Raw genomic sequence first — 25,230 nt, forward strand, 5'->3', positions numbered from 1 at the left:
GGGGGGGGGGGGGTGCAGCTGCACATATGGCAGCCTCATTAGTCTTGCTAATTGAGTTATTCTTTCTCATTTAATGTTGTTGTTTTCTCCAAAGTTTTGGATTTTGTGGAGCGTCTCTCAGAAAACTGTTTCTTTCTTTCATCTCGTTTGTCCTCCAGGTGTTGCAGAGGTGATAGTTCTGGTGGGGGGGCGTCAGACCATCGGCATGAACCAGCGCTCTTTGACAGCAGTCACCTGTTTCAACCCCCAGAACAGTAAGTGGTACCCGCTGGCCAGCCTGCCCTTCTACGACCGCGAGTTCTTCAGCGTCATCTCGGCGGGAGACAACATCTACCTGTCAGGTGAGCCGAGGCGTCTGTTTGAAATGTGCCCAAAACCTTTGATTTGGTGTTAGAGTCCCTCTCCCATCATCTTCTGATCTGTTTTGAAAGTGGTAAAATCCAGAAATCTGTCGTCTTCTAGGAGTTCATTAGAAATTAGCTTCTGAGTTGTGGGCGGGGCTATTCGTGGATATTGACCCCGCCCCCTATCCTTTAGCTTGTGGCCCACCCAGCGTATTTTCTACATCACGATTACAATCTTTTTAAGATGACATTTTTCTGTTTATTTACAACAACTTGCATTAAAAAATACAAAATTTTCCTCAAAAATTAAGAAAAATAAAACAATTTTCATTGGAGTTGGTGTTTAAGTAATGATTATTTTTTTCCATAAAAAATACAATTTATTAGTTATTTTTATTAAAGTTTGGGTTAAGTGTCACTTTTAAATATGTTTAATCCAAAATCTAATTTAAAAATAACATTTAAACCATTTTCTTTGTTAAGGAAGAAACACTTTTCATGAATTTAGTTGAATTTAGTAAACAAAGGAGGATTTTATTTAGAAAACTCTCAATTACTGCATAGTAAACTTATTGAAAACTTGTTTTTGGCTAAATTGTTAATATTCTTGTTTTGATTAGATTTGTTTAATCAAAATAGTTTTTTAGTAAATGAACGCCAATTTGATCCACTGTTTAAAAATCCAGCTCCAATTTTAAGTCAACATTTAAAAACTTCAAGATTTTTGGTCATTTGTCTGGAATCTAATTGATTGACTGTATATGAGAACTGGACAGAGTGACCCCTCCCCCACTGGTGTTCCAAACAGGAAACAGATTAAGTTACAAACTGGCCATTTAGATGCCACTTGCCAAAAAGTGGGTGGAGCCTGTTGACTCCCATGTTCAGAATGTTCGACAGATTTAGTTTTTTCCCACTTTCAAAGGGTAGGGGGCGTGGCTTCTAAAAAGTTAACTCCTGATTGGTGAGAGTGCCACAGAAACGCCGACTCAAGGCGGATTTACTCTGATCCATCTGCGTCTCTGTTCCGTTGACACACAAAAATGAAACATTTAACAGACTCCAAACCCAGCTCAAAGGACCAGGGTAAATCCTGGGTCAGATGGACTCGGTCCAATCACAGCTTACTGAAGATGTCCGGCTCCAACATGGCGGCGTCCGTATTATAAAAAAATGGTGACTGCATTGACTTCATTTGGTTGGAACCAGAAGAAAACATTTTCCAGTTCTCATTTACTGTTAATGTTTACAACAAAAGCAGAATTTATTTTTACAAATTGCTTAGTTTACTAATGTGGACAAAGAATTTGAAGTAAATCAGTTATTTTTAGGAGGATTCTCCTGATAAATGATTTGATTCTAACAGTAAAGTTGACACATGTATTTGTCCATTTCTGATCCCTTTGATGAATAAACGTTTATAACTTACATCCATTAAAGCTCTTTTTATGTACTTAATACCAGTGTTTTGGCTACAGTTTGGTGATAGGATGTATCGTATTGCGTGTATTGCGATATACATGTCATGATACATATCACAGTATATCACAAGACAGTATTATAGATTTTCGGTTGAATACTCATCCTTCGTTGAAGTGATGTCGAGCCGCTCAAAGAGACTCAGTGTGGAGCTAACTAGCAGTCGGGGATTCAAGTGGAAAACGAAAATAAGACGCTAAATTACATGTTTAGTCACAAATAATTAATTAAATATCGTCTTGGCAGAATTTTATAGCAATACAATTATCGCTAAACGTAGTATCGCGATATTTCACTGAATCGATACTTTCTTCCAGCCCTACTTTATACCTGAGCATTAGTTTAACTGTAAAAAAATCGGATTGATGGACAATAGTTCCGCTGTATCTAAAGCTAACCTTCCATAAATCCAAAGGAAGTAAAAATATATATATAATATATATAAATATATGTAGATCGTTCAAATGCAATGCATCATGGTCTATATGCGCTAATTGATGCACACTTGTTTTTTGGAATCATAGATTCGAACGTCCCAAAGAAAACCAGCCCATGACGTTCTCTGAATAGTGAAGGGAATCCATTTATCGTACACAGAGTAGATTTAACGTGTATTTTCTGAAGTTTCTGCTCTGGAGTCTCTTCTTTTATTTCGTCTGAGTTTCTCTGCTTGTTTTTGCAAGACTTTAACATCAAAAGTGTTTGTTGGATAAGAAAAGAGGATCGATAAAACGTCTCATCGTTCTCGTTACAAAATGTTCTGAATGATGGATTCTTTGGTTGGAAAAGAACTTTATGTCCTCTCAGAATTTCAGACTAATATGTGATATTGCATTTAAAAATAACTGTTCTGTATCTGAACTTTTATTCACTCATCAAAATCTTGAATTAAGAATCATCACTTTCACAGTCGAACATTTATTTCTTCCTTTGTAGCTTTTGTTTCGGATTTCTTCTATTTTACCGCCGTAATCAATGATTTAATTGATCAGAAGGTGTCCCGGTTTTCTACTCATCAAGGTAAAAATTGATTAGCTTGTTTCCTTTGTCGGCTTTGATGTCTGACATTTCTGAAGTATTACTGTAGAGAAGCTTTTCCTTTGTTGCCGCATCGATTCAACAAAATAAACCTTTCCCGGCTGCTGCTTTCTTCCCTGACCTTTATGAAACATTTAGAGTGTTTTAAAACTCTAAATTCATCTTCAACGGAGCTCCACCATTACCTTTAATGTCGTCTTCTTTCTGGATCATAATTTGGTTCAGACTCAAACCCAATTCCTCCCACCGCCGGACGTTCACGCCGCGCCGCGGAAATGCAGCAGGATTTGTACCTTTTGCTTTCCTGCCTCTTTCATATAAATGTAAATTTGTGTTCGGCCGTCGGAACGGGTCCGCGTGAGTCCGGGGAGACACGGCGCCGGTGGGGAAATCAGGGGCGTACAAGCCAGCCAATCAACAGGCGGCGGTCTGAAAGCTTCCTTACAAGCCGCTCGGGTCACTGAGCCGCGGCCGGTGTTAGATGTCAACTGCAGAGCTAACGGTTTGAAGAGCGCAGGAGCAGGTGGAGGTGTGCTGGACGATGTTTGAGGGTCAGCAGTAAACTCCTCTCAGGTTCTATTCACCTCTCCTGGAAGAGATTTTTGTGCAAAAGTCTATGATGTGATGTATTTAAATTTGAAAGTCTTTGTGTCGTGTTTTTATTCCTTCTCTAAGTTCCACACTTCCAGTAATTAGTTTTTACATCCTTTAACTTTTGCAACAAAAATATTGTTTTACAAACACGGAAAAATCTCAACATCTAGCAGACAAATTAACAACGTGATTGGAAAAAACTGACCGCTGTATAAGAGGAAACCGAGGCAGGACTGTGGGCTCCATGTGGGAAATAAAACCAGAAAATATCAGGAGGTTCTGAAAATTAATCCTTTGTGGCCAAAACTTTACTTTTTTTAGTACTTTGTTGGTACAAATAAGTATTTCTAATTTTTTTGCACAAAAACGATTTTTTAATCTCAAAATACATATTTTTCGCACACAAAGTTTTTAAACAAAATGCTCATTTTTTGCACACTAAATGTTAATTTGTGCACACAAAATACTAATTTGTGGCCATAAAATGCTCATTTGTGCATGCAGCATACTAGTCTGTGCACAAAAATGTGGATCCTTAATGGTGTTTTTATATAAATAAGAATTTTAGGATCTTCAATTCCCACTACTAATTTGTGCACGCAAAATATATTTTTGTGCACACAATACATATTTGTGCACACGAAATTCTTATTTGTGCAAACAAAATTTGTGTTTGTGCACACAGATATTTGTTTTTTTTTACACAAATACTTATTTGTGGACAGAAAAACTTAGTTTTGCTTACAAAATACTTATTTGTGCTAAAAAATACTTATTTGTGCACACAAAAGTCTATGTTTGTGCACACAAATACTCGTTTGTGTGCACAAAATCCTAGTTTTTGCATACAAAGTGCTTAGTTGTGAAAAACAAAATGCTAATTTATGCACACAAATACTTATTTTTGCAAATAAAATACATATTTGTGCACACAAACACTTATTTGTGCAAACAAAATACTTATTGTGACCCCAAAATACTAAACTGTGTTCACAAAAGGCTGATTTTTCTGCACAAAATACTAACTTGTGGCCACAAATGATTAATTTGGGGGAACAAATGAAGCCGACAATTAAGAGATCTCAGTGCCTGAGTTTCACTTTTTTCTGTAAGTAAATTCTATCAAAAGTTTCTATTTTTATTTTATTTTCAAAACTTTGTTGCAATATAAAGACTTGAACCTTGTGAGTTTTATCAAATAATCAAAAGGTTTTGAAATGTTTCCATCTCAGATGGTATTTCTTTAAATAACACGTTATATTAGGGCCGTGCATGTTGACACATTAACGCACGCGATTAACTAATTATGATTAACGCATTAATTTTTAATGCAAACTAATCGCATTTTATACGAATAGAGAACTATTTGATCTACAGTCCGGTGCGTTATCATGTCGTGTAAATTTAATTTGTGATTATTTGCAGATAATAAGTGCTCTGCAAAAACATATCGCAATTGATCGCGATTAATTTCCCTCCAGTTCGCGATTAATTAGTTAATTTTTTTTAATCGATTCCCGGCTCTGCTTTATATGAATCAATCCCATCAACCCGCTGTCGTCTTTCTGCAGGTGGAACAGAGTCGGGCGTGATGGTGGCGGATGTTTGGTGCTACATGTCGCTGCTGGACAACTGGAATCTGGTGTCCCGGATGACCGTGGCTCGCTGCCGACACAACAGCTTGGTTTATGACGGCAAACTGTACACCATCGGAGGACTGGGCGTGTCGGGGAACCTGGACCACGTGGAGAGGTGAGCGCTGGTTTGTTTTGTTAGGAATAAATAAATATTCACTCCACCACGCTGCAGAAAATAAAAGTCAGCAGATGGCGTGGCGGGCTGCAGCGCCGTGCAGCATATTGTAAAAATGGTCGGACAGGTTTGCTACCATTTTCAGGAATATATTAGATGGATTTTGTCTCACAGATCAGAGACGGATTCTGTGTTTCAACAGAAACAATTCACCTAAAGGCTGAACGCAGCAGCCGATTCACTTTCTGTCAAATGATTAAAAGTCCTTCAGCTGGAAGCTCCGCACAGGCGGCGTTCTCTGGAGCTAATGAATTCCTCGTTGCGTAAAAAGTGAAGAAGGATTATCCAGATTTAATATTTTGGTTCATGTTGCTCCCCCCGTCTGTAACCTGGGTTGATGAGTGTGTTTCTGCAGAGGGGGAGGGGTCTACCTCCGCTTGCATGGCGGAGCAAGATTAACCAAAGCAATCAAAAGAACATTACGGAGTATATTAGAGCAGGCCGCTGCCGCTCATTACCGAGCAGCTCAATTGATCTCCAAAGCTGTTCACAATGCACAACAGTCCTCCAAATGAAACCGCCTAATTTGATATTTTCCTATAATGCGCCTATACGCCGTCATTATGTCTGCAAGTCGACCGAATATTCGCCCCTGGATGGAAACGTACTTGATTCATCCGTCTCTGAGGCTTGCATGTGCGTCTGGGACATCAGGCTGTTTATAGGTGTAACCTCTGAGGCCCCCCTGGTTACTGGACTCAATCACAAGCGCCGGGCAGGGGCGGACTTAGGTGTTTGGGGGCCCTGGCGAGCCGTACTGTGGGGGCTCCTGGCGAGCCGTACCGTGGGGGCCCCTGGTGAATCGTACTGTTTGGGCCCCTGGTGAGCCGTACCGTGGGGACCCCTGGTGAGCCGTACCGTGGGGACCCCTGGTGAGCCGTACCTTGGGGGCCCCTGGCGAGCCGTACCGTGGGGGCCCCTGGCGAGCCGTACCGTGGGGGCCCCTGGTGAATCGTACTGTTTGGGCCCCTGGTGAGCCGTACCTTGGGGGCCCCTGGTGAGCCGTACTGTGGGGGGCCCCTAGCAAGCTGTATCATGGGGGACCCTGGCGAGCCCTACAATGGGAGCCCCTGGCGAGCAGTACTGTGGGGGACCCCTGGCGAGCCATACCAAGGCTGTATTAATAATTCTAGTCAGGTTTTACTAAAAAAACAAAAATGCTTAAATGATAGCATCAGTTGACGAGACAATAAACTTTATTGATCCCGAGGGAAACTTGTAGAGCAACACAAACAAAGACAAGTCGCCCGCTCAGATCAGGCGGCGCTAATCGCCCAGAAAAGACACATGAGGAAGCTCAGGATATGATGTCAAAAATAGGGATCTAAAAGATATTAGATTCGTATTGAAAATTGATCGAGCTACTGTGGTGTTATTTGAAAACCACAGATATGAACAAGACTATGTTGGTGTAAAGGTATGGAGCTAAATTGGGGCCAATATTATTTGAAACCCAAAGAAAGCAAATTAAAAAAAATATTGGTGTTTGGACAAAAAAATGTAAAATGTCCAAACTTTTTGATATTCTAAAATTAATTTAATTATTTTCTGCTTCAAATGTTCTGCTTTTTAGGTTTCAAAACTCAAAAGTTCTATTTGAAAATTTTTTTATATTTACAAAAGATTCTTGACCAGTGTCATTTTTCTTCTTCCTGGACCTTAGAAAGTTCGGCAAGAAATTTCTTGCTTTTATTTTAGACTTAAGTATTCAGCTTGGGGTCCCTAAGGTGTTGGGGGTGCCCCAGGCAGTCGCCTACCTTTGCCTAATGGTGCGTCCGCCCCTGGCGTGATGGAGAAAACTCCCCATGTTTCTACAGAAACCTGAGTCAGAGCATATTTTGAATCCAGAATTCTGTGTCCATGTGAACTCTACGGAAGTGAAACATGAGTTTCTTTCAGGTTTTCCTATGATAACGATCACAGATGTATTATTCATGCTGCGCATTTCCATTTAGAAAGTGTCGTTAGTGCCATTTGGTTTTTGTTTTTTAACCGACTGGATGTGTTGACCTGCTGTAAATGCCTTTAACGTTCCCCCTCCCCCGCTGATGAAATATTGATTAAGCGTGTGGCTGACACGAGCCGCGAGGAGCGTTCATGGAGATCAGGAATATTTGGTGCATTTTAAGCGAGTGTCACAAAGGCTGTAAATAGTTTGCAGATAAAAACCCGTTCATGTCCCGAAGACTCTGAATCCCCTGGAATTTGTAATGCTGCGTTTTTGCATTTGTGCCTGTAGCTAGCATAGATATCAGCTGATATTTTGGGTTGACAATGCTACAATGTGTTCCTCCATCTAATTTGGAATCTTTCCCGTAAAACAGACGTCTAAACTTTGCAAGACTTTAAAAATGTTCTGCTGTTTGGACTAAAAAGGTTAAATACATCTTTATCCACTTCAGTTTTCTGGCTGACCATTTTTTCCAATATTACAGCCTTCATCTCACGTCCCCAACAAGTGCGCGTTCCCGTCACCCATCCTTCCAAAAGTAAAACGCATAAGAAATATGCTCTAATCAGCGGCGGCGCCATGCATTATGCAGGTTTGTTTTTGCTGAGAACAATGAGGCGGTTCTGAAGATTAAGGAGGATTTGTGAACAACAGGCAGCCGGTCGGTCAAGTCTGCCTGAAAGACAGGTGCTATAAATTATACACAATATCGCCGGCATCCTGGTGAGGAGCTCTCCTAATTCACTAAGACTCTTTAATCAGATTATTCCCTAAATATTCAGTTTTTTTTTTAGCAAATCGGTTGCAACTTCTGTCAAATCTGACACTCTTGACATGATAATAAGAGACTATTCAGTTCTGAGAGAGACTTTATTTTTACAACCTTTTACAAACTTAAAGAACTTTTTGTGAATTTGGGACAAACAGAGAGACCGACACCTGAAGTTCTGCGAGTGAGTGTAAAGTACCTCCACTGGATTTTTCAAAATAAAACCTATTCTGTGTTTGGTAGAGTGTCATATCAGTCATTTGATCCAGAATCAGGATTTGTTTTCTAATACTTCCTATAGAAATGGCGGGTAAACGCGTCAACTCACGTGAGTTTGGATGAAGTCGGCGGCCAACACATTCTCATTCCCAAGTCGGCACATGTTTGGTTAATTATCCCTCCATGTCAGTCCCACCTCTTCAATTTTTGATATGCTGACAGTTCCCGTTGAATCGGGGGTCCAGATGTTTTTGTTGGATGCGGTACTGGACACCGACTGGACCCCGGGACGCAGACAGTACCAGTACCCTAACGCTTGCCAAGTTCCTGTCCAGTACCGGTACTAATACGTGCCTAGCACTGGTCTACGTTCGGTCCCAGGTTAAGGTTAGGTTTAGTGTACCGGTGAGGTCCATAACCTGGTACCAGACCAATACGGAGGTTGGAGAGCTTTGATTTAATAAAAACAGCCAGCATGTCAAAAAACAATGAGTCGGGGACACCCGAAAGGTCAAAAAGTGACGCAGTGTGACGAAGAGGCAGAGGCATGTGGATCCATGTGCAAACAAGGATTTAATGGAGGAACAGGTTGAGACATGGTGTAGTCAATAAACAGGCAAAGGTCAGGACACAGAGACGATATGGAGAGTTGAGGAGGCAGGCAGGAGTCGGGCAGGAGTCTGGCAGGAGTCAGGCAGGAGGCAGGCAGGAGTCGGGCAGGAGTCGGGCAGGAGTCGGGCAGGAGTCGGGCAGGAGTCGGGCAGGAGGCGGGCAGGAGTTGGGCAGGAGGCGGGCAGGAGTCGGGCAGGAGTTGGGCAGGAGGCAGCAGGAGTCGGGCAGGAGTCGGGCAGGAGGCAGCAGGAGTTAGGCAGGAGTTAGGCAGGAGTCTGGCAGGAGTCGGGCAGAAGTCGGGCAAGAGTTAGGCAGGAGTCTGGCAGGAGTCTGGCAGGAATCTGGCAGGAGGCGGGCACGAGTCAGGACACAGAGAGACAGGCACAGGAATAACGCTCAGAACGTATGCAGGTCAATACAAGACTTCGCAGTGAGCCAAGGTGAGAAGCCAGACTAAATACTGAGGCACTGATGAGCAGATGGGAAACAGCTGATGATGATCAGAGTCCAGGTGAAGGCAGACGGTGTGGTTAAAACTCAGGTGAGTGCTCCCTCTGGTGGTTGGAGAGGGAAGTAGCAGGTTGAACCAAGACACACAGAGGGGTCCTTAACCAAACATCAATATGTGACGACTTTAGGAATGAGAATGTTCCGGCAGCAGAGACTGGAGTGAGACGTTTACTGTAACTAGACCGGCCCTTCCGATACTTTACTGGAGCTGGACTGGTCTGACCCTGGGGTCAGGCAGGCAGAACAGACCTTTCTATGTACTTCAAGGCTACCGAGCGGCGGATAGCACTTGATCTGGACAGCCGCCGTCCAGAGAAATTTACATATCATCCAATCGGACCTGCAGCCGGGCCGGCAATCCATCCTGTTGCTATTGTCGACCAATATCACTGTCCAGCGCTTCACTGGACTGCCACCGAGTGACCTCGAAATGTCCCTGGGGAGCTACCGACTAATGTCAACATTCAAAGAAAAATCGTCGTAATCATTTTCTTCAAACCTCCACGACCAACGTGTAGAAATGAGATGATGAGTTTTGAGCAGCATCAATGCCGTCTCCCCATTTGAACCCAAGGTGGCCGGGACGTCCAGTCAATCGACGGTGGCAGTGGGACGGCAGGCAGGTGGTTGTCAGAAATAGGTTGATCATCAGATGATTATAGGGACCTTGGAGACCCTCCTATTGGTCAATGATCGCACTGCTGCCTTCCTGCCACCGTGCAGCCTCCAAATGCTTCCAATCAAAAAAATCGTCCAGGTCAAAGTAAAATTTTTCATTTTTCCTTAAAACCTGCATGCTAAATTTGATAAACAACTTACATTTAGGTCGTCTCTCTGTAGCATTTTAGGACGGATTGCCGAAAGAAATTCCTAAGAATTTTTATCCTAAAAAACTAAAAACATAAATATTCATTTTAAACATTGCTAAAAGGTTTGGATCACTTCAATAACTGAATAAAAATCTAATTCTATTGGTTTAAAAGTAACAAATGTTGTGAAGTCGGGTTCAATCCCGGCCTGGAGACTGAAGGAATCCTGTCTTTGGCATACACGGAGGCAGCAGCCCGTCTGAAGAGCAGTTGTAATATGGAGAATTAATAACATTCACAAATCATTAATCAGCGCGTGCCAATGGCTGCCTTGTTTGATAAGCTGAAGGCTGCTGGGGATTGTATCTGAACGGCATGAAATGATGCGACAGCAGGAGTTGATTTGTTCCATTTATGCATTGATTGATTTTCATTCTGCGTGTGTTTGCATTTCTGTCCACACTTGTGTGTTCTCATTGTTTGCAGAGTATAATGTACATTCAGCTCACATTAAAGCTGCTGGCCTTCTGTTAGCCTTCCACATTCCTGTTTACAGCTCCTCTTGAAATGGGATAAAATAGCTTTTTACTGCACACTTTTCTGTCATTAGCCTCCTGCCAGTTTTAAGCTACATTCACGCCGTCCTCAACAACGGATGTTCAAGCGGCCATTTAGAATGTAAAACCTCATGGCTTTTCATTGGAAGAGGCTCGTTTAGCACATTCTTAGCATACGTGTTCACACTAGATTGTCAAACTTTTTCTTTGACAGCTCTATTCCGATATATGAAAAACTTGATATTTCACATCATACGCAAGAGTACTGAACACTAGTTCTGCAACAAATGATTATTTTAAAAGTCGACTAATCAGAGATCATTTTTTCCGATTAGTCGACTAATCGGGTCATGCATAAAGTGGATGTAAAGCACAAATCTTAACCATCATTAGCTTTAAACTAAATACAAACTAGATGTATTTGATAGCCTGCGATAATGTTAGTGTGAATGCTGTAGGCTGAATTTAGCTGCTGAAGATGTTAGTGCTGATAGCTGAGGACGCTGAATTGGATAGCTGAAAATGCTGAAGCTGATAGCCAGCTAGTTAAACGCCAACTTAGCCTAAAAAACTGAAAAAAGCCTAAGGTGCCCAAAACAGCTAGCATGATGCTAAGAAATTAGCTAAAACAGCCTTAAAAAAAAATCCTAAATTAGCCAAAAAATCTAGCATGTAGCATAAATATTTGCTAAATTACAAACAGCATAAAAAACTAAAAGAAGCCTAAATTAGTCAAAACAGAACGTTTCTAAAAGATTAGCTAAACTCAAAATTAGCCTCACAAACAGAAAAATCCTAAATTAGCCAAAGCTAGCATGTAGCTGAAATATTAGCTAAACTCAAAATTAGCCAAAAAAGCAAAAAAATCTAAATTACCCAAAATAGCTAGCATACAACTGAAATATTAGCTAAACCTAAAAATTAGCCTTAAAAAACTTAAAAAATCATAAATTAGCTAAAATAGTTAGCATGCAGCTGAAATATTAGCTAATCTCCAAATTAGCCTAAAAAGCTTTAATAAATGCTAAACTACTCCAAAAAGCTAGCAGAATGCCATTGTAACTTTCATCTTTACAACACTCTAACTCCATATAATATAAAGTAATGACTGATCAACTAATAAATTAGTCGTCAATTTTTTTATTAATTGGTTAGTCGTCAATTAGTCGACTAATCGTGGCATGTGTCAAATACCCAATGTGTGTGTAGCATTAGATGAATGGCTTTGTTGAATTTTTGTTTTTATTGGGATTGAATTCCCAGTCTTGAGAAGGTCCGATAAGCTGTCTCATATATAAAGTCAAGATTTTAAGTAGGGGTGTAGGGGTGCAGGGAAAAATCGATTCTGCAATATATCACGATATTTCATATTCCATCCTGTCATACTGCTTCACCACATTGAAATGTTTCTGTAAAGAATTGAATTGAATTTTGAAGCACCAGCTAAAGCAGCGCTCAGGCTTTTGAATCTGAAAAATATTTTGTTGTGGAAATCGGACAATATTGACGGTTCCTTTTAAGAACAAACATTTCTTAATTTACCAAAAAGAAAGCACCATAAATTAGTGGATATAAAAGCAACTTGTAGCCAATATGAGATACAGCTGTGTTGATTAACAATGAACAAAACACATTTGACCATTCTATTACAATGAGAGACGCGTTAATATTCAGGTAGAGAAACATTCTAAAGAAAATTGTTCTTGTTATATATCTCGATACATATCGTATCGTGAGATAAAAGAGCTTTTTTTCAGTTATACTAATAAATTCTAAATAAATAGTGTGATATATCCTGATGCGCATAGAGACATGTATCGTGAGACATGTATCATGATACGTATCGTGATACGTATCGTGATATGTATCGTGAGACATGTATCATGATATGTATCGTACAGCCAGACTGATCAATACACACTTCTATGGTTTTGTAACGACCACTGAGCTCATCTCAATGTGCTACACAAACCTACCAGAAACAAATATACATCGATTGTCGATGTCTACGGGACATATTTGTTATAAAAGTTTAAAGTTAACAGTCATAACCAATTTTGACACAACAAAGACTTGAGGAATGCTCAGAGAATGGAGCACAATGCCGCTTTGAGGTTGTTTTTTTGTAAGAAATTAACATTAAAATACACTTAAAAGCTCAAAAAGTGGATTTTGCATGGTATGGATGGAAACATGAAACATGAATGTTTGTTTTTTTCACCTGGACTCACCGCGACCTGTCATTCCAAGAGTTTTTCCGAAGCATTCCTCCGTCTTTATAAAGTACCAATGAACTCGTCTCAATAAAAATGCAAAAAAAAATCATCAAACCAAATAAAAAGATTTTCATTTAAGGTTTTAAGTGACCAACAGGTTCCTTTAGGAGTTTTCTGTTCTTGGCGCTGCAACTGTGGAGAAAAAGAGCTCCCAATAAATGGATGAACTGGGAGAAAAGTCCACTTAAAGGAATGGTTCTATAACCAGATTAAAAGGATAGAAGAAAGACAGACACACAAAAGTGAAGAACAGAATCAAACGTTTGATTAAAAACAAAGACGGGCGACTAGAAAGTCTGTTTTTTTTCCTTCTGACTCTGTCGTTCCAAGAGTTTTCCGAAAACATTCCTCCATGGTCTTTTGAAGGGCTGCTAAGCGGAACTGAACTTTTTTATCTCTCTGAACCTTCATCGCTTCTTTCTCTGCCGTTTCGTCTCCGTAAACACACTCGGCTTTGACAGCGGCCAAGGTCTCTCACCTCCGAGATCCGGCACCTTGACACCTCATTTGCAGTCCTCCAGCTTCCTGTCTGTCCATCCATCTCACTGAGGGTTTCATGCTTCTGACCATGAAATTCACACACAATTACAATTATGTCTTCAATCAGAGCCATCGCTGCGGCTTGTAGGATGGGGGGGCTTTTATTTGGGAACAGCGGGGGTCCAAATCAACACTCGGGGGACGGAGGGGTTGTTCCCATCACTGCTCTGATGACTGACACTTTTTCAGGGAGGAAGGAGTTGGGGAAGCTTTTAACTTGCAATCAGGTGCCCCGAGCCTGAAGCTCTTCAGCATGTTGATCCTCTGGCAAACCAGTATGATAGCAGATGCTGAATAATTCATGGCTGTCTAATGATATGTCAATCACAACAGTTTTGTTTTATTTATTGCCATCCATGCATACTCCGAGCTCTATTGCCAGTTAATAATACATGAAGTCTGTTAGCAACATGACACTGGATGGAGCTGCTAGCCGCGGCTCATCAGGGATGTCGTGCTGCTTTGGCTAACAAGGCCGCAGGAGAAAGGCAAGAATTTGTTTTTGCTGCTTCTTAAGCCAAAATGACCTTTTCCAATATTCCAAAACATCATTCTCATCCTGACGTCGTCACACACCGACGTTTGGTTAAAGACCCAGGTGTCCCCACCGGTACCCTAACCCAGTACCAGTTAGCATCCAGTACCAGGTCCGGTGTCAGGTTAGGGTACCGGTACCAAACCCTAATCCAGTACTGGTTCCCTAACCCAGTAGTGGTTTGTGTCCAGTACCACGTTAGGTTTGCGACCGGTACTGCATCTAGTACTGGTTCAGGTCCGGTACAACATTCGGTACTGCGTCCAGTACCAGTACCCTAACCCAGTACCGGTTAGCATTCAGTACCGCCTGCGGTTCACGCCCAGTACTGCATCGAGGGTACCGGTACCCTAACCCAGTAAAGATTGCGCCCGGTACTGCATCTGGTGCCACTACTGGTACCCTAACCTGGTACTCAGCCGCTTCGTGCCCAGTACTGTATCTGGTACTGGTTTGGGCTGGGTATCGCATCTGGTGCCGGGTTTGGGTACCAGTACCCTAACCCGGTATTCTAACCTTGTAGCAGGTTTGGGTCCAGTACTGCATCTGGGATTGGTTTGGGTTCAGTACAGCGTCCGGTGACAGTTTAGGGTACCAGTACCGGGTTTGGGTACTGGTACCCTTAACCCAGTAGCAGGTTTGCATCCAGTACAGCATCTGGTTTGCGCCTGGTACTGCATCTGGTACTAGTTTGGGTCCAGTACAGCATCTTGTACTGCATCCGGTGCCAGTATCGATACCCTAACCCAGTACACAGTTGGTTCGCACCCGATACTACATCTGGGTCCAGTATTACTTCCAGTGCTGGGTTGGGTAACAGTGCAGTCTGCATCGCAGTACTGGACCGGACCCAGAGGTTGGGGACCCGTGACTTAACAGGAACAGCCAGCATGTCAAAAACGATGAGTTGAGGACACCCAATATATCAAAAAGTGACGCAGAGGGCTCATTAACCGAACATCACTAAGTGACGGGTTGGGAGTGAGAAGGTTTTGTCCAAAAACAAAAACTTTCTGGTCAAGTTTCCGTCTGCACTTCACCAGTGAGGATAATTATTCCAGAACCAGGAGTTTGGACTTCCATCCTCGTCTTCTCCATCCCTGGTTGGGTTCGCCCCACTTCTTTCATGTTCTTGAAACATCGTCCGTCTGCTTCACAAGTCCGGCTGCGCCTTTGATCAGCAGCGGGGCGACCTCGAACAGGAACCCCCGAATGGCTTCTGGGGAAATTCCGGCTCGGAACATCAGCTGAAGTCTTCTGCGAGCTGCTCCCTTTCAAACCTCCGAGGCATTAAGCACTTGATGTCAGCAGGTGGTACAGAAACACCCACAGAGCAGAACCGCAGAGCGTCGGATCATGCTGGAGGTTACAGGCTGGAGCTGGTTTGAAGTCGTAGTCGGGGAAGGTTTGTCATGAAAATGAAGAACAGCAGATTGAGACGACTTTTCCCCTAAAATGGTTTTAATTTCATCCAGGAGCCTCTCTTTTGTCTGGCCCGGCTCTCGGCCCAACAGCACTCTCTCTTGGAGATGCTGGGGAAACGGCCGACAGGGCTGTGGTAGTATTCCGGTCCCTGGAGTCCAGAGCCGAGCGGCAAAGACGGAGCAGAAAGAGAGAGCACAGCGGGAGGCCATGGAGAATTCTGCAATGGACGGCCGGCTCAGAGAGATGAAAGGCGGGGAGCGTTGCGCCGCGCCGGCCGAGGAGCGCCGTGACTCACAGCTGCAACCGATGGTGTAAAAGACGCCCCCGTGTTCCTCTCCCGTCCCCTCCACTGCAATTACAAGCTGCTGATCGCAACTTTTTAGTGTTTTTTTTTCATGGAAGAATGGACTGGGGTGGGACCGGCGCCCCCACAACCCCCTCGCTGAGGCGCCACCCCCCACCAACCCCCCCTGCGAAGCTAATCCTTGCTCCCCAGGATTAACCAACTTCATAGCGCTAACCCCTGCTGCGCTGTCAGTGCATCGCTGCACCGCTCCAAGCCCTCCCCACCCCGCCCCCCCGCGCCTCCACTCCTGACTGTAGAATTTAAAGGACTTCAGTTCGGAGACTGAAACATCTTTAGATTCAGCTTCTACAAATAACTGTCGAAACATATCGAAGCTTACACCTGTTTTAGTGATTGTGAGACTCGAAGGTAACCCAAGCAAACCCAAATTAAAGGCTTTTTGGATAATCCGGGTCTGTGGAGGGTCTTAGAGAGGGTCATCTTAAGGCAGGCCTTGAGGGCCGGCCTCCTGCTGGTTCTCCAGAAATCCTGCCTTATCTGCTGCTGATTACCTGGATCAGGTGTGTTTGGCCAATAAGAAGTTTCAATGGCAGGTTGATTGAAAGCATGTAGGACACCAGCCCTCGAGGACTGACGTTTCTTTCCCATTTCTTCCTGATTCATTTGAATAAATAAATACTTAGAACGGCTATTTTAATCCCCTTTTTCCTTACATACAGTTGGAGGAGAAAATATGTGAACCCTTTGGAATTTCTTGGTTTTATACATAAACTGCCACAAGAACGTGTTCAAAAGACACTTTTTTATTGGAATGGGTCTTTAAGTGTTCACCATGACCATGACTACTTTAGTTCTACTTGCGGTCTACGATCTTGCAGATTTGCGCCCGTTTCCACCTGTAAGGGTAGTTGTGACTAAGCCATCTCCACCTATAGATTCCTCTGGTTTGGTTTGTTTTTTTCAGTCTGCACCACTGCCTCTGCACGGAGCTGATACGAAGGGCAGGAAAATGATGGGTGAACACGGGGCCCGCCGGGCCTGAGACGTCGCATCCGTCTGACGCGCTCAGGGGGCAAAAGACTACAACTACCCCACTTCGTCTTCTGTTTCCACTCTTTGGCGGCAGACATTTATCGCCGCCGTTGCCCAAAGCGGTGGTGACATATGCGCAGTTAGCCGGAGTGCCGGAGGACGGTATTAAGGAAATCAGTTGACAAACAGATTCCCTTCCATTGTTCACCCTCGCAGGTGTAAACTTATAGCCCCCTCGAGCCCCTCGCAGCGTCTCCTCGCTCCTCCGCCAGTCGTCCACTTGCTCAGGTTGCAGCCGATTCCTGCCGGCTAATTATGAGCGGTCGGGATGTGACAGATGCCACAGACGGGGCTGGCAGACAGCGTCCTGGCAACCCTTTGCACTATCCAGACACCGCAGCTCTGCTGCACCGAGGGAGAGATCAACACCGGAGATGGGAGGGATGGTGGTTATATATAGATTTGTCCTGTGTGGGTGTAAGCCAAGGTGAGGGTGTTCACATCCATGAAGGATGAGTGCAAACACACCCTGTGTACAAATATTAGCTGCTAAAAAAATGTAGTTTCCTCCCTAAAACACTATGACATATGTGTCAAAGTCAAGGCCCGGGGGCCGGATCCGGCCCTCCGGATCATTTTATTTTATAGTTATTAATGTTCCGATGTTATCTTGAGCTTATTTCTAACTTGTATGATTTTGACAACATATATTTTTATGGAGAAAAAAATATTGACAGTTATTTAAGGTTTAAGTTGATTTATTCTGGAATAATATTCCTGCCTTTTTATTATTCAAAATTATATCAAAAAGTTACATTTTTAAAGTTTTAAAAACTGGCATTCTGCTATTTTGGCATTTACTAAGATTTTTTTAGGCTATTTTTGTGTTTAGCTAATATTATAGCTACATGCTAGCTGTTTTGGCTAATTTAGGGTTTTTTAGGTTTTTTAGGCTTTTTGGAGTTTAGCTAATCTTTTAGCTACATGCTAGCTGTTTTGGCTAATTTTTTTGTTTGTTTGTTTTTTGGGCTATTTTGGAGTTTTGCTAATCTTTTAGCTACATGCTAGCTGTTTTGGCTAATTTAGGCTTTTTTTTAGTTTTTCAGGCTATTTTAAAGTTTAACTATTGTTTCAGCTACATGCTAGCTGTTTTCGATAACCTATGTTTTTTCTAGTTTTATTTGACATTTAGCCAATATTTTAGCTGGATATCAGCTTCAACATTTTTTTAATCTATCAGCTTCAGTGTTTTTAGCTATCAATTTCAGCATCTTCAGCGGCTAAATTCAGCTTACAGCATTCACACTAGCATTATTGCAGCTAATGCTATATATCTAGTTCATAATTATGTTAAAAAGTTTTGCTTTTATAAATGTAGTTTTAGAGTGTCCAATAAATGTTTATCGTGCTCGGCCCGCGATCTAAGGTGTGTTTTGGATTCTGGCCCCTGTCCGATTGAGTTTGACCCCCCTGGTGTATACAAATATTAGCTGCTAGAAAATGTCGTTTCCTGCCTAAAACTCCATGGTACAAAAATGATCACTCACACGACTGTGCGACTCCACACACCAGCAGGCTATCTTGACACAGCGTGTCTCAGTTTTTAGACACTATAATAAAGAGAGAAGATCATGCTTGACACCCCACGCCTTCCTTCTCCTCCTCCCAGCACACACACAGCGATGCCCCACTTGGCTGCTATCAACACACAGTCTCGCTTTGGTAATGAAGTGAGGTCTCGGCCTTCCATCTCCCATCTAGTTTTGAAGAGTGAAGGAGCAGTAATTGGTGTACGACCTACACCACCGGCAGCACTCATGTCCCCTGTCCTACGTGACATTCCCATCCAATTAAATCTCTCGTCTGCACACACACACACACTCTCGCTGTTATGGTGGCTCCCTAACTTCTTCCGCTGATAGTCTTTCAAGGTGCCCTTTCAAGTTTGCACACGTGTTGTACAGCATATCTAAAATTGAACTACATGCAAAGTGTGTTCATGGGGAGATTGTGCACTGAAGCACAGGAGGAGGCCGCCGCTGTGAATGAGTTCATTTTCAGGGATTATGGGTAGATCTGTGGAGCCATTGGATGGATTGCTCTCTGTCTCCCAGGGATTATGTGAAGGGGATGCTGAAGGTGGCAGGTCTGCGCCGGCCTGCCTTTCTGTACTCCGGCTTATGTGTGTCTGGACTGAAAAGTGCCGCGATCCATCAGAGTTAATGAGTTGTGTGGGTACTCTCCAACATCCGTGGCAGGCTAGCATGTTCCGCGCGTGTCTTCTGACTGACCTTGACTCCAGCCCGTCAGATCGGTGCACTTCAGGGCCGTCCTCACCTCCGCCGGATCTCCAGATGTCATGGCGTGCAGTCTGTCAAATGTGTGTGGCATGAGCAAGTAACGAGCACTTCTGCCCTTGAGAGGATTTGGGCAAATTTAGGGGTTTTTGACTTCTGGAATGTTTCTGCTTCAAAAAACAAATCTGACTTTTTTGTGGTAATAGAACGATATATCTACAATCAGGCTACCGTTCAGTCCTAGAAATACCTATGAAGATAATCGGATTTGTTTGGATCAAAAAATGAATTCAACCCATTGATTGTACATGAAAATTGAACTAAAAGACCCCTCCCCCCTTTGGATTCCAAACAGGAAGTACCTGGAAAATCCCATTGACTTCTATAGAGAAATAAACAGCTTTATTTGTCAGAATAACCTTTTTTTGTATTCTGCAGTGCATATTATTCAAGTTATAAAGTGACCAATCAGATGCCTCAATAAAAGTAGGCGGAGAAACTGGCTCCAATCGTCCAACAATCAAAATGTTTGACAGATTTCGTGTGGGTCTCTACTTCATTAGCCAGAGCGGTTGCCGTACAAATGTTGACTGGCTCCAACATGGCGGCATCCTTATCGCCAAAAAATGGCGACTGAATTGACTTCATTTGAACAAGTGAACTATCCCGTCAAGGATTTCAAAGCGTCGGACTTCTTTCTCTTGTTGCTTTGCCTGACCAATGGCTGAACAGATCTTTAGTCACATGGGTTTGGTTCAAAACAGAGAAGTCTAGTCGCCTGCAGTCCGTATATGGATTAGGCACAAGATTTAGGACTCGGTCCGGACCAAATTAAGCTGACGTGGAGCTCCTTCCGGCTGAATACACCCTAACAGTTTTAATTTGTATCCAACGCCCCTCTCAGGTTTCTCCTCCAAGCTTGGGTCCTCTACCGGAGCCCTTTCTGGACTGAGATGTCTGAGGTCATTCCAGGATCTGCTGTAGCCACTCCTCCAGTTGGAGGTTACAGCCCCGAGTGCTCCAATTACCACGGTCACCACTGTCACTTTCACCTTCCAAGCTCTCTCCAGTTCCTCTCTAAGTCCCTGGTATTTCTCCAGTTTCTCATGTTCCTTCTTGATGTTACCATGGCTTGGTACTCCAAAATCCACCACAACTGTTCTTTATCCACCACTACAATGTCTGGTTGGTACGACGTTACCATCCCGTCAGTCTGGATCTGGACTTTGGGGTTTCCAGTCCATATTCTGCCCTCATGTTCCTGTATATTATTCCAGGTACTTGGTTCTCATGTCTGCTCTCCTGGACAGCATCGTACACTCTACAACTCTTTGCACATCCTACACTTGGGTCTTCCTGTGCTGCCCTGTAGTCCAACCCTTTCAAGCCATTGGTAGGACTTCTAGATATCAGCCACTTGTGCCTTTAAACAATAATAGAGAACACAGATTAGCTTAAAATCTGGTTTGATTTGCTTTCATACCTGGAACTTCCCATAGAAAACCAAATCGCCTACAGAATTGAGCAGTTTCCGCAGGTGCTCACTTGGGGGCGCTGTTTCCTGAAACGAGCTCCAACAAGAGCAAAAATAAGCACAAACCAGAAGACTGTCTGTTCTCTGGAGTTCTCTGACCTCCACCTCCTCGCTCCTCCACGTTTAGCCAGCAGATGTGTGTCGAGCCGTCTCTGATTCACACTCATCGGGTTCAGGCAAGGTTTCATAGTCGCAGACGAAGTGATGAAATGAACCCCGACGAGGCTAAAACCTGCATGCAAACCCACAGAAGACTATTCCAGGATGGATTTCTATGATATTCGCTAGACGTCAAACCTGAGCCCCTTTTGTTTGACAGGTGACTGTCAAATCATCGGCTCTCCGGCGTCAATATTTATCATCTTTCAGCTGCTGTCAGGCTCGACTGTCGGCCGTTTTCGCACTTTTTAAGGAAGGCCAGAGTTTAGTAACATCCAGCTAAGATTCTGAAAATAAAAAGAAAATCAAATCAGCCTCAAAACCGCCGCGACCACCGCGGTTCATGTCTGTGTTTAGCTGCTTCTTTTCAGCTTCTTTCCAGTTCAGGAAGTGAATCATTTTATTTTTCATTGTATCTGAGATTTTCCAAACTGCCTCATTCAATAAACATATATTCATGCTGTGATCAGGGAAAAGCAGAAGAACTACAGCAGGTTTATTGGTTTGGTCATGAATACAGATTATGATCCTAGAATACAGTTTTTTTTATTTTATTTTACTGTGCTTCAGCATGTTAACTTTAAATAATCCCAAACAGCTTTTAGCCTCAATGATGAAAAATGACAAAATGATTAACCAGCAAACTGCTTGGATATTTTACAAAGTTACCAAAGAGACTTCTTCATTTTAAATAATAAATAATTGATATTAAAATTGACTTTAACCAGGGGTCTGCAACCTGTGTCTCTTTTCTCTCTCCATGTTGGCTCTCTAGCTGAAGAAGAGTAATAATAAAATAATTGCTAGTTTGTTGTCTATATTGGAGTTTTTAGGCGAAATTAGTGTTTAGCATCTATTTCAGCACATATTTGACTAATTTAGTTCACGGAGTAAGTTAATGCGAATTTAGAATTTGGCTAATATTTTAGTTAAATGTTGATGTTTTCAGCTAATTTTTTATCTACTGAAGTTTTTCTGGATAATTAAGAATTTACCTTCTATTTTAGCAATATGCTAACATTTTTGACTAATTTAGTTAACTGGGGAATTTTATGCTATTTTGGAGTTCAGCTAATAATTAAGCAACAAGCTAGCCTTTTTGGCTAATTTGACCTCTGAGTTTTTTTTATGCTAATTTGGAGTTTAGCAAATATTTTAGCAACATTTTGAAATTTTTTATAATCTACTGGGGGTTTTCGGCTAATTTAGAGCTTAGCTTCTATTTTAGCGACATGCTAGCATTTTGGCTGATTTACTCTACCGAGGAATTTTATGCTAATTTGGAGTTCAGCTAGTATTCAAGCAAAGCTATATGGCCTATACTAGCTAAAGGCAAAAAGGAAAAATGTTAATTAAAATCCATTTTTGATAAATGCTAGTTTCTTTTTTTATAATTTTAAAAAATATTTTTGCTTTTTAAAAATTATTTAAAAAAAAAAGGAAAGAAAGTCAAGCAGATCCAAATTTCTTAAAGGCTAACATAAGTCCATGTGGTTCCTTCTAGGTTTTGATCAGTAGAAAACGAGTCCAAATGGCTCTTTTTCTGTTAAAGGTTGGTGACCTCTGACTTAAACATTTCAAATTCAATGTGTTTTACTTGAGTTGATCAAGTCATATCTTGATATACTGTAAGGTCTCTTCTGAATTCCTCAACTCACCACTTAGTGCATTTTATGGACGTTTGACATTTTCTCGCGATGTCTGGATCTACAATTCAGAAGTTCAATGGAAATTTCCAAAATACATTTCTGAGAATCAGTGTATCTACCTTACCCAATCTGTAACGGCTATCTGTTCTATAACAGCTACTCGATCTGTAACCGCGACCCAATCTATAACGGCTATCCAATCTATGACAACTTAATCGATCTGTAACAGCTACCCAAAGTGTGATAGCTACCTGATCTGTAATGGTTACAGATCTATGAGGGCTTACCGATCTTTAGCAGCTAATTGATCTGAAACAGCTACCCAGTCTGTAATGACTACCCAACCTATAACGGCTACCCAATCTTTGACAGATAATTGATCTTTAGCAGCTACCTGATATAAAACACCTACCCAATCTGTAACGGCTATCCGATTGGTCCCCCTGTAAAAATGAGGAGATTGAATGACAAGGCTTACATCCAATCAGGAACCAGAACACACTTTGCAGTGTTAAAAATATTTATTTGGTAATAGATTGACGTTTACAGTTTTTGTTTTATTTAAGCTTTCAGTGTTTGTTTAAACTTACATTTTTTTTATTTTAAAATTACTTTATTTATTTTTCGCCTTTTTTTGACATGCTGGATGTTCCCATTAAATCACGGGTCCCCAACCTCGGGTCGCAAACCTGGACCGGTTCGAGGGTGGCTTGGTACCGGTCCACAGACAGGGAAAAAATTAATATGCTAATGATGCAATTTTGGATATATTTTTTAAATGCAAAAAAATGTGGACAAAGATCACCCATTTTTAATATTTCTTTTATTAAATGCAATTCACTTCCATATTTTTGAGTCTAAAATAGGTTTTCGTCGACTATCAGCTAATCTTAGTTTGACCCCATACTTACATCCCAACGTTTATCACATTTTACTGCAGATAAATGAACTACTAAACTCAAATGTCCTTACCTTTAGTTGTAAGTTCATCTGTTGAAAGTGACAACAGTGTAGTCGTCTTCTCCGTTCCTCTAATGAAGCTTCAGGCGTGACACCAAAATTATACGCTCCCCATATCAAACATTTGCATTTCTGTGCTGAATCACTGAATCATCCGGGCGAGGTAAGTTGAGTTGATTTCGCCCCCCAGACGTTGATTAGCCACCCAAGGAGAGGGAGCCCGGGACGCCCAGCTGTCACACAGAGACGATGCAAACCAGTTCAAATCTGGTGTCGCAACGGTTTGTTTTCATCTCTGACAATGCCGTCTTTGGTGGAACGGAGCGTGACGAAATGTGGATTTGTGAAAGGTTCCTGTTGACACACGTGAGGACATTTTATGTACTAAAACCCAGAGGAACATTTTTAACTTTAAAATAAAGACTTTAGCTCGATGGAAGTCAGAGTAGTGTATGGAGGAAATGCAAACAATCTGTATAACACACATGTTATAAAGTCAAGGCCCGGGGGCCGGATCCGGCCCTCGGGGTAATTCTATCCGGCCCTCCAGATCATTTTGTTTTATTGTTATTAATGACCCGATGTTATCTTGAGCTCATTTCTAACTTGTATAATTTTGACAAACTGTATTTTTATTGAGAGTAAAATATTAAGTTATTTAAGGTTTAAGTTGATTTATTCTGGAATAATATTCCTGCCTTTTTATTATTCATAATTATGTTAAAAAGTTACAGTTTTAAAGTTTTAAAAATTATCATTCTGCAGCTTTTTGGACTATTTTGGTATTTACTAAGATTTTTTAGGCTATTTTGGAGTTTAGCTAATATTTCAGCTACATGCTAGCTGTTTTGCCTAATTTACCCTTCTTTTTAGTTTTTTAGGCTATTTTGGAGTTCGGCTAATATATTCACGCTAGGTTTTTTGGCTAATTTAGCCTTTTTTTAGTTATGTAAGATGTTATGGAGTTAGGCTAACATTTACACGCTAGCTGTTTTGGCTAATTTAGCCTTTTTTTAGGGTAGTTTAGAGTTCGGCTAATATTTACACACTAGGTGTTTTGGCCAATTCAGGATTTTTAAAACGTTTTTTGGGCTACTTTGGAGTTTAGCTTTTATTTCAGCTACATGCTAGCTGTTTTGGCTAACATATTTTTTATTTTTATTTTTTTAGGCTATTTGAGCATTTAGCTAATATTTTTGCTGGCTATCAATTTCAGCATCTTCAGAGGCCAAATTCAGCTTACAGCATTTACACTAGAATTATCACAGGTAATGATATATATCTGGTTCATAATTATGTTAAAAAGTTACAATTTTAAGTTTTTAAAATGTAGTTTTAGAGTGTTAAATAAATGTTTATCCCGTTCATCCCGCGACCTAAAGTGTGTTTTGGATTTTGGCCCCTCGTGCGATTGAGTTTGACCCCCTGGTGTAACCAAATGATTCATGTTCATTTACTTTATTAATCCCTGAAGGAGGAAATAAATAAAAGAGTCGGAGCAAACATTTAGAAAGTTGGAGGTATCACAGGTGAGCTGTCAGACCATAAATCTAGAATCTGTCGTTCTATTCTTAAAGCTTAAACAATCCTGTTTTCTTTCTGCTCTTGATGTTTTCTGATAATTTTGGGGGATAAAAAGCTCAGTTTGCTGTTTTCGTATGTAAAGTTGCCTGTTGCCATGGCTACTCGTCACATGAAATGCCAAAAAAGTGCCACAATTACTAGAGGAAAACACAACACTCCAGCCTTTTGACAAAAAACCCCAAAGAAATGTGATCAGAGCTGCAACCACAGGCTGCCATCTTTTTTGGGGGGGTTGAGT

The 25,230-nt window shown here is 41.8% G+C and overlaps 1 protein-coding gene across 6 annotated transcripts in view; it reads left to right on the forward strand.

The window, feature by feature from the left end:
• Window positions 1-25,230, forward strand: part of LOC112158292 (kelch-like protein 29) — a 326,899-nt gene that overhangs the window by 270,621 nt on the left and 31,048 nt on the right. For all 6 annotated transcript variants that reach the window (XM_036210446.1, XM_024291568.2, XM_024291569.2 and 3 more), the window contains 2 exons: window positions 159-341; window positions 5,027-5,207. In XM_036210446.1, the coding sequence (XP_036066339.1) occupies window positions 159-341; window positions 5,027-5,207 (364 nt within the window). The remainder of the gene's footprint in view (window positions 1-158; window positions 342-5,026; window positions 5,208-25,230) is intronic.

This window comes from Oryzias melastigma, linkage group LG24, assembly GCF_002922805.2.
Source record: "Oryzias melastigma strain HK-1 linkage group LG24, ASM292280v2, whole genome shotgun sequence".
Taxonomy (NCBI): Eukaryota; Metazoa; Chordata; class Actinopteri; order Beloniformes; family Adrianichthyidae; genus Oryzias; species Oryzias melastigma.